Genomic DNA, 10,417 nt, shown 5'->3' on the forward strand with positions numbered 1-10,417 from the left:
CGTCTGATGTCATCTCCTTCGCCGCCACGTCTTCGATGACGTCTCCAGCAATTTCTGCACCGGCATTGCATTTGCTCGAAACAATAATATTTACACCGAACCTTCTGTGCGTTTTCACGTTTCTGAATCCGAATGTGAACCGATCGGTCGCTAAGCTCGAAATCTTGTTTTCTGTCATGCATGATCTTACAATGTACTATTTCTAATTTAATTAAATTACAACGCTTTATTTAAGTTTTTACTGCTTTTGTTTTTCCGGTGACATCAATTGCCGTCGGACATCACCTGAAGAATGGTAGGTGATGTCAGTACGTATGTTGACCGATGATGGTGTTTGAATTCGTTGAACTAAAAAATTGGTTGATCCATAAGTTAAATAAAGCAAAATAGTAAATTAAATAATATTTATAATTTAATTATCTTTCTATTATTCTATTCTTTACTAACTAAAATTATCTTCGTTTTTTTTTCTGTTTCTACATGAATATATTATATTTGGACATTAATTATATATGTTAGACAAATCGAGGCATTTAAAGGTTAAAATTTTGCATATATGATCATGAAAACTTTAATGGAAGAAAATTAAAGGCGTTAATCTCTTTCCTTCGTTATTTTTATCAATCACTCGCATTAACATTTTAGAAGCAAAATTTTCAACAACTTATTTAATCCATTTTTCATGAATATTTAAGTGTGTCAAGTATTTGCAAGGTGATAGGAAAATGGGGGATGACTCGCCGATTGAACAAGTGCGACTAACAGTTCCTCCGACAGATGATTCAACATTGCAGGTGTTAACATTTCGTATGTGGATTCTTGGTGTTCCACTTTGCATCTTGCACTCGGTGTTGGTTCGAATTGGTTATTTCAGGCAGCCATTCGTTTACATATCGTCAATTTGTTTCGACATCTTCATGTTCAGTGGAGGTAATATGTTGGCCAAGGTTTTGCCAAATAAAGTTGTTAGGATTCCGGGTACAAGATGGAGTTTTTCGCTGAATCCATGCTCTTTCAATGTCAAAGAACATATCACCATGTCCATATTTGTCAACTCAATAGGCAGTCCAGGATTTCTCAACATTAGCATAGCCAAGATCTTTTACCATAGAGAAATTCATATTTTGCCCGCTTTACTCTTGGTTATATCAACTCAGGTACCAAGTTTGTTATCATATATATATATATATATAAAAGAAGAGAAGTGATCATATATCTTACATACAATTTATGCAGTTTTTAGGTTTCGGATTTGCTGGTTTGTTTCTAAAAGTTTTTGTGGATTCAGCATATATGTGGTGGCCCAATGTAATTGCCAATATCTCGTTCTACAGGTATGTTAATTAATTTATTTTTCCTAATGAATTATTAAACATAGGATGAAATAAAAACGATGTGTAATTTTTTATTTATATTTATCAGGGCATTACATGAGCAGGATAAGAGGCCTAAGGGAGGGTTATCACGTTATCAATTCTTTTGTATTGCCACTGCTGCTATTTTCGCTTATAATATCATCCCTTTTTATTTCTTCCCGTCTATTACTGCTCTCTCATTTGTGTGTTGGATATGGAAGGATTCGATCACTGCACAACAAATTGGCTCCGGGATGAATGGGCTAGGCATTGGATCATTTTCACTCGATTGGATGATGACGACAAGTTTCATAGGAAGTCCTTTGGTCGTTCCTTCATTTGTGATATTCAATATGTTGTTTGGATTTATTGTAGTTGCATACATTATCTTACCCTTCTCTTATTGGAGTAATGCATTTGAGGCAAGGAAATTTCCAATGGTTTCGACCAATATCTATGATTCTACCGGCCACAAATACAATATCTCTAGAATTCTAGATTCGAACACTCTCTCGTTAAATCAAGAAGCCTATGATAAATACTCAAAGGTATACTTCACTACGTCACTAATTTATAGTTACGGGTTTAGTTTCGCTCAGTACACATCCTCTATTTCTCAGATTGCTCTTTTTAATGGGAGGTATGTACTCATTTTGTAACATTGTACGTAGTTGATGTATGCATAATCTTAATTAGATTAATTGGTTCAGTGATCTATCTGCAGGTCACTTTGGCAGCAGTTTAAGAAGGCATATAAAGATGACGAGCAAGATGTGCATTCAAGGCTAATGAAGCAAAACTATGAATCTGTTCCTCAATGGTGGTTTTACTTCATATTTTTCCCAATGATCGGATTGGCAATTCTAGTCTGTGAAGGTTTTGGAGGTCAAATTCAACTTCGTTATTGGGAGGTTTTATTGGCATGCGCTCTGGTGCTTCTGTTCCTTCCTGTGGAAACTGTACTTCGAGCAATTAGTGGTCTGGTGCGCACTCATCTTTACAATGAATTTGTTGACTGTCGAACCCATATTTTAACTTACCAATAACTTTGTAGGGATTCTCATTAGATCTGTTACTAGAAACCATCATTGGATATATGAATCCAGGCAAACCTATAGCCAACTTGGCTTTCAAACTATACGCATCAGAGGCTCACCTTTTGGCATCATCTGTTATATATAACTTCAAGTTATCACACTACGCCAAGATTCCTCCAAAAGTCTTATTTCGTATCATGGTAAGTTAATTTATTCACTATCTTAATTCTTTCATATCATGGATGGTTGATTTTATTCATCATTAATTATATACAAAATGAGTTTATTCACAGATTCTAAGCACGGTGATTTCGTGCTTCACTGATTTTGGCATAGCATGGTGGATACTTCAATCAATAGACAATATTTGTCAACCAGAATTGCTTCCCAGAGGAAGTCCTTGGACTTGTCCTAGTGAGAGAGTGACATACATATCTTCGGTAACATGGGGACTTGTCGGACCTAGTAAGATGTTCTATCCCAATGGTATGTACTCGGTAATTTTTATCTTTGCTCTTATTGGATTCTTCCTACCGATTCCCATTTGGTTATTATCGCACAAGTACCCTGAAAAAAAATGGATTAGTCTCATTAACTTTCAAATTATATTCCATGCCTCTATTCTCATACCTTTCGGTGGGACTGTGAGTTATTCGAGCTGGTTTATTGTTGGCATACTCTTCAACTACTTCATCTATCATAAACGTAAAGAATGGTGGACTAAATATAATTATATATTGTCAGCTGGACTTGACGCGGGTTCTGCAATTTTTGCTATTTTGATTAGCGTCTCTCTTCAATTTCAAGACATATATGGAGTGGACTGGTGGGGAATAGAATTAGATGATCATTGTCCATTTGCAAAATGTCCCACAATGCCTGGTATTATTGTTGAAGGTTGTCCCCTAATCCAGTGACCATATTTGTTATTAAATTCAAATATTTCAGTGTGCTTTTTTAATTGTATTACTTTGTTTAATTTGACAGTTGTCGATTTTGTTTTCTTTATAAACTGTTTTAGTAAAATTTTCATTTCACCGTAGCTTTAAATTTATATATTACTATTTCCATTAAGGCGCATTCTATTTAAAGGCATAATAATTTTACTAATTTTATAAAGAAATAGTTCATAGATAAATATTTTAATTAACATCATCCTCACACATAGTTTTTTAATAACTTTTTAAAAAATAATCAAACTAAATTGTGAGCCTCCAACTTTGAGCCAGGTATAAATAATATAATGCAACTATCAAAATTGGTCGGTCTTATATACCGTGTCAATTCCTAACTCGGACATAGATTGATTGCTCGATGCAAATCCTAGCTCAATTGGCCCATACCTGACTGGCTCAAATTCAGTAGCAATTAACAAAATTCATGCATCAGAATAATAAACGTAATTTTTTTGAAACCGAATACTGAACTTAGACATCGTGATATCGAACGGTCAAAATTACATTTTCTTAATTGATTCATTCCATGTTGTCCTTATTCTTTAATTCTTGATTCAATTGAACTTGGACGTAGCTAGTAGCCATTTGGTGAGGCCATGCCACCGTGATCAGCAGTAAACTAACTAAAATGATTTAAATTTGTTTAATGAATATTTTAACATAAAAAAGTTGTTTTTTCTAAAAAATATTATTTATCCTTAAAACACATTCTCAATAAAAATGATGCATGATTAAAGAAATTATCTAAAACATACACATATATATCACTAAGACGAATAATTCTGTCTAAAAATTATTTTTCTGCCCCTAAAGAATGTTTAAAACGGAATATTTCATCTCAAAAATTCATTAGTGAAAATCCTGTTACTAATTTAGAGAAAAAATGATTAAAAAATAATCAAACTAAATTTTGAGCCTCTAACTTTGAGCCAAGTATAAATAATATAATGCAACTATCAAAATTGGTCAGTCTCATGTACCGTGTCAAATCCTAGCTCGGACGTAGTTTGATTGCTCAGTGTAAATCTTAACTCAATTGGCTCATACTTAACTAGCTCAAACTCAGTAACAATTAACAAAATTCATGTATCAGAACTGACGCGCGGACTCCGATGAATATTTTGTTAATCAAAAGAGGGCCTCCCAATCTATAGTGAAGAGATCCCTTTGCTTTCCTGCCCACACTCTGACGATTCAACAAAGTGTTAGCGACCCAAATCCAGGGTGGAGATCCCTGGCAAGACCCTCCGACGCTCAAGTGAGTCTAGATCCGGTGGAAAAGGAAGAAGAACAGTAGTCGCTCGAAAGTAGGGTTTCAGATACAGAGTTTGCGTATTTTGCTAACAAAGAGGATCCCCCTTTTATACCACCCACATAACCTCCGCGATCGTGAGGTGGTTCCTGAGTTGTCAGAGTTTATTAGGTAATGAAAAAATTATAGCCTGTGCCCTGTGTCATAATTCTCCGAGGAATTTTTCACTTACCCATTAATGTACCTTCTTTATCATTTCTATACCCCGCTATTACTGAGACGGTTAGAGGAATATGCCTTATGATTATTTAGCTTGTAATGACCTTCGAATAAGGCTCTAAAGGAATATTCCCCAATAAGCTTTGATGAACTGTTACACTGTTGTCGGATACTTGTCTGCTGAATATATCTTACCCGGTTGATAAAATCGGCCGGTCTTACGCCTGTCTATGTAATAACCTATTCTGTTAGGTATCAAATACTGCCAAGAATTATTTAATAGATCATGTATTTTTAAAAATTGATATGAGATTGAGTATTCCTCATTTGTCCATCCCTTATCTGACCAGGTCAGTATTATATTTAATCCTGATCGAACCTTATCTAGCAGGACCTATACTGGAAGCCTTACACTCATTAGCTCTTACTAGACTGATTGTATGGTGGGTAGTTTTATATAACTTAGTGTCTTTAAGCCCGGTCGAGCCTTTACCCGACTGAGCATACACTCGGCTCCTTACACTCGCTCAACCTTTATGTGGCTGGATGTATATTACTGTTTTGATAAGTCTAAGTATTTTTAAGCCTGATGGGCCTTTGCTTGACTGAGCGTACACTCGAATCTTTATACTCGCTCAGTATCTAATAGAGATAATTCCTATGAAATTCGGAAACGGTTAACCCCTGTCACGAGGGCACCTCGGTTATAGATCACAAAAATATATGTCTAGTAAATAACAATAAGGTTAAAGATATAGATTAGGTACGTTTCCTACTTCCTTATGGAGAAATTGCTTCTCCTTTTAAGGGAATATCGTAGATGTCCGTGAACGGGTTACCCATGTCACTAGGGTCTCTCGAGTATACGATATAAGACACTCTTTCTACGAGATCAACAATTCAGAATCCGGTTAGTCCATTTTTGACTTTAAGTCAATGTTATACTTTGGTTCCTTCTTCAGATCTGCACATCTTGTTTCATGAACTTCAAATGTTGAAAATAACTCTTTTAAAGTACTTACTTCTAGATCCTTAGATATATAATAAGCATCTACTAATGATACCCATTCAATAGTCCTAGGAAATACGTTAAGCATATACCGTAGTGAATCTCGATTGGTTACCTTTTCTCTGAGATTCGTGAGTCCGGTGATGAGCTCCTTGATCTTTGAATGGAAGTGTGTGATGGTTTCTCCTTCTTCTAACTGAAGGTTGCAGATACAGTTTCAAAGTAAGTCCTATTTCGCTAGTTTGGCTTCAGACGTACTTTTGTGTAGCTCTAGAAACTTCTCCCAAAGTTTCATTGTTGATTCATAGGCGCCGATTCTATTGACTTCTTACAGAGGTAACACCCTCAGTAGATGGAATTCAGCTCATTCATTTGCTACGAAATCTGGTTACTCCTTCTTGGTCCATTGATATTCTTCTTTATCCGTCGGTGTTTCAAAACCATATTTCAATATTAGGAATAAATCAAAGTCTATTTTGAAGAATACATCCATCTTTCTTTTCCAAATCATGAATTCCCTCTCAAACTTCGGTGGATAGATGCTCGGTCCGGCCATCTCTTGTGCTTCGATTGACGATTAGTCCTCTTGAAGTGGTTGGGCTCTAATACCACTTGTTTATTCCTTGACGGCTAACTAGAGGGGGTGAATAGCCTACACAATAAAAATAAACAAAACATTTCTCGACTTTACAACTTGATAGACTTACATAAAAAGTAATAAGTAGTAAACTAAAGACAGAGACACAAAAATAATTACTTTGTTTACAATTAGGGGATTGTTAATCCAAGATGTTGAAAGCTCACTATCCAATCTCCTTCAGACAGAGAAGTCTCTTACAGCAGTTAAAGCACTTAGTTACAGAACTAAACAAAATAAGAATTGTTTATAAGTGTTGTACTGAACTACTGAGATCAGAGTTGTATTTATAGCCCTAATTGGGGCGCTTGGAAGGATTCCAGGTGCATGAACATGGATAAAGTCTTATCCCCTTCTCAATGACTCACGACAGCTGTCTTGATGATAAAGTTTCTGGTCCAGGCGCCTGGACCAGCTCTGAGCCCCCGAATCGGGCTGAACCGGGCTCGATCAAGGTGCGTACCGAGGGCTCCTTGGCTGCCCCCAAGGGGTCCAGGCCTTCGCTCGCTTGGGTAATTTCAGCCATCCGGAATATGGCTCACTCAAACCCATTTTCCGGGCTTCTCGAGCAACCTTTCGCTTCGGCTTCTCGTCCCTCAGAAACATTGTGCACCCCCTTCTCGTCCGCCAGCGTACTCATCTACAGTACCTCGTCCCTCAGATGTATCGAGCCCATCGGCTCTCTCCTTCTCGCTAGCAGTGCCTTTCGCTCGATTTCCTATGCTCCTAAATTCCTACACACTTAGACATAAGGGTTAAATCACAATAGAACCTAACTTGACTTGGTTGATCACATCAAAACAACCTTGGGGTACTTACACCTTCCTCTACCCAATGAAAGTCTGTTGTACATCTTCACCCCCTGATATGCGACATTCTCTAATATCTTATAATTACGAAGGTTACAAAGGGAGCAGGGCTCTAGCGTTCCAACAACCATCCAGCCAGACTCAAAAGTCTCGCCCCTATGATTGTTTGCTCCTTCCCACTTTAGAAGACCCCCTAGAGGAAAGTTTTAGATATGAAGAAATAGTGGGAGACGTGAATAGAATCTCTAGAATAATACAGGAGTATGAACAAGTAATGATAATTGAGCAGAACTCTATTGTACCTGAAATCTCATCACCTCAAGTGGAACTGAAGCCTTTATCATACAATCTCATATATGAGTTCTTTGGGTCAAACTCTACATTTTCTATAATAATTAATGCAAATCTGAGTGAGTTGGAAACCAACAAACTACTTAGAGAGTTGAGCTTTCATAGAAAGGTAATTAGGTATACTATTGATGACATAAAAGGAATCAATCCTTATTTATGCATGCACAGGATTTTGTTAGAAGAAGGTCACAAAAGCTCCATTAAACATCAAAGAAGACTGAACCCTAACATGGAAGATGTGGTATGAAAGGAGGTACTAAAGATACTAGATGCAGAAATTATATATCCCATTTTTGATAGTGAATGGGTAAGCCTAGTAAATGTAGTTCTGAAGAAGGGAGGAATGACAGTAATTAAGAATGACAATAATGAATTAATTCCAACAAGAATAGTTATCGGATGACAGATGTGTATTGATTATCGAAAATTGAATAAAGAAACGAGAAAAAAATCATTTCCCCCTTCCCTTCATTGTTCAAATGCTCGAAAGGCTGGCAAAACATTTCTACTTCTGCTACTTGGATGGGTACTCTGGTTTTTATCAGATTTCAATACATCCCCATGATCAGGAAAAGACTATTACATGCCCCTATGGAACTTTTACTTATTGACGTATGCCATTTGGATTATATAATGCTCCCACAACTTTCCAACGTTGTATGATGCCCATTTTTGATAAAAGATATAATGGAAGTGTTATAAAGATGTGAAGAAATAAATTTGGTCCAATTTTGATAAGATCATTTTTATCTTGAAACAGTATCAAAAGAATTTAAGTACTGAACCCCTCTAACTACACTAGTGCAGTATAGAAATAACTTAGGTCATCTTCTAACGAATGCAACGATAGGATGGTAATGTAGGATTGTATGTTATTTATGTTTTTGGATTTTTGATATGGAAATGGAGTTTTGGGGGTTGATTCTAAACCTAACAAATGAGATAACAAAATAAGTATGAAATTTACCCTAATGAAATGAACAACATCATATCTATCCATTAATAGTGATCTCACAACGCATTGTCACTTTATGCTACGATTTCACCATCAATGGAATTAAACTAAGGAATGAAATAGCAAAACATTAAATGAACCCTAATATAGTAAATGAAAGAGAATGCAAGTAAAGGAAGCTAAGTCTACCCTAACTACAATTGCAAAAAATAAAAATGCATCAAGTGAACATCTAGTGTAACGAAACCTAGAACATATAACGAAACCTAACTAACTTCATTCAAATGAAGAACAAATATCATGGAAACATAAACCATCTATCTAACAATGTATTTCAAGAAGTAAACTAAAGAAATTGCATCAATTAAATTCTATCTAATGGAAGAGACAATTCATCAAACACATTGTAGGCATGAATTGAGTTGAACCAAATGCGTACAAAGTAAACATGGAAGATCAAGTTTGATATAAGCATTCAATAAGAAACATCAACACAAGCAAATCGATACAATTAATAAACATATGAATAAAAATGAGTTAACCAAATCACAATCCACACTTCAACTTTCAATTCCTGAGACTACCCTTGCCATCACACAAGGGCCCAAAGAAAGAATCCCTAACTCTGGTGAATAGTAGCACACTATCGGTCTACTGCATGCTTCGACAACGATGATGAGATGACTCTTCACTTGAAGAAACCCTCCCCAACTGAAGATGGCTAGTGATGGTGGGATGGACTACCGACTCCTTCTTTCTCTACCACCTTAACCCCAGAAGGTAGATGTTGTCGGAAGGAAGCCCTAAGGTGGAAGTCACAATGTTGCTACCGAAGTTTGCTTGGAATCAAGAAGAAGAAGAATGGACTGTGGATGGTCGGCCAACAGCAGTGCAGGTAAGGGAAGAAGCTGCTAGCCGGTGGTGAAGGAGGAAGAAGAATATAGGAGGAGGCAGCAGCGCTATGAACATCGCAAACCTTGAAAAATGAAGAAGAGAGGATATGGGGGGTTAGGGATGGCTGGTCGGCGACAGTGAAGAAGGGAAGAAGCCGCTAGCCAGTGGTGCAGGAGGAAGAAGAAGGGGAGAAAGCAACGTCGAAGCTTCGGTGTGTGTGTGTCGCGCTCTCTCCCCCCCCCCCAACTCTCCATTTGACTTGAACTAAATATTTTCAAATTGGACCGGGTTTAGATCTATAGCTTTGAATCAATCGATTTGACTCGACTCATGTCCATGACTCCTCTTTAATTCCCTACAAAATCATAAAAATAATACCAAAATTAAGGAGAGAGTATAAAAAACTCATAAATATATCCTAACTCATGAATCATAATATTAAGCAATATTTAAGTGAATGAGAGGATAAAATGTTAAGTATGGGAGCTAAAATATCACATCAAAATACTAGTTATCAGTGCCACCGGACCAGAGCCAAGGCACTTCCAGCTGTGTGGATTCATACGGTCATGGCTCGGGTCATGCCCTGCTCTATATAAAGGGAGTTTCTTTCTCTTTTTGAGAAAGGAAGGTTCTCCCTTTTTGGGAGATCCAACTTGGACGAGATCTGGACTTCTTTAGCACTTTCTTGGATGGCTTAAAGACAAATTCAAAGTCTCTATCACTTTGGAAGTTTGGATTGGATCTGAAGACCACTCTTCATATTGGATAAGCCTTCTTCACTTCTCTTCTTGAGTTTTGGTGTTTTTGGCTTAGATCTTGATATCTTTGGATTCTTTTCTTTCCACCTAGTTATAAGGTAGATCTCTTGTTCTAGAATTAAGAAAGTAATTGTGATATAAATTGATGTAAAACTCATGGATTTGCCAATTTCTTATCTATA

At 36.7% G+C, this 10,417-nt stretch overlaps 1 protein-coding gene across 1 annotated transcript; it reads left to right on the forward strand.

Annotated features, from left to right (window-relative positions):
- The first annotated feature begins 725 nt into the window (after positions 1-725).
- LOC122043523 (oligopeptide transporter 5-like) lies at positions 726-3,309 on the forward strand. Its single transcript, XM_042604156.1, has 6 exons — positions 726-1,157; positions 1,237-1,334; positions 2,080-2,338; positions 2,410-2,592; positions 2,686-2,878; positions 3,200-3,309. The coding sequence occupies exons 1-6, from the start codon at positions 726-728 to the stop codon at positions 3,307-3,309; spliced, it is 1,275 nt and encodes a 424-aa protein (XP_042460090.1).
- Positions 3,310-10,417: the final 7,108 nt, after the last annotated feature.

This window comes from Zingiber officinale, chromosome 2A, assembly GCF_018446385.1.
Source record: "Zingiber officinale cultivar Zhangliang chromosome 2A, Zo_v1.1, whole genome shotgun sequence".
NCBI lineage: Eukaryota > Viridiplantae > Streptophyta > Magnoliopsida > Zingiberales > Zingiberaceae > Zingiber > Zingiber officinale.

What these genes read in the sequence shown, in the direction of transcription:
- LOC122043523 (XM_042604156.1), top strand. Translation starts at nt 726, where the DNA reads ATGGGGGATGACTCGCCGATTGAACAAGTGCGACTAACAGTTCCTCCG. An exon ending in TTCGAGCAATTAGTGGTCTG is followed by an intron (nt 2,339 to 2,409) that starts GTGCGCACTCAT and finishes ATAACTTTGTAG; the next exon opens with GGATTCTCATTAGATCTGTT. An exon ending in TAAGATGTTCTATCCCAATG is followed by an intron (nt 2,879 to 3,199) that starts GTATGTACTCGG and finishes TTCAATTTCAAG; the next exon opens with ACATATATGGAGTGGACTGG.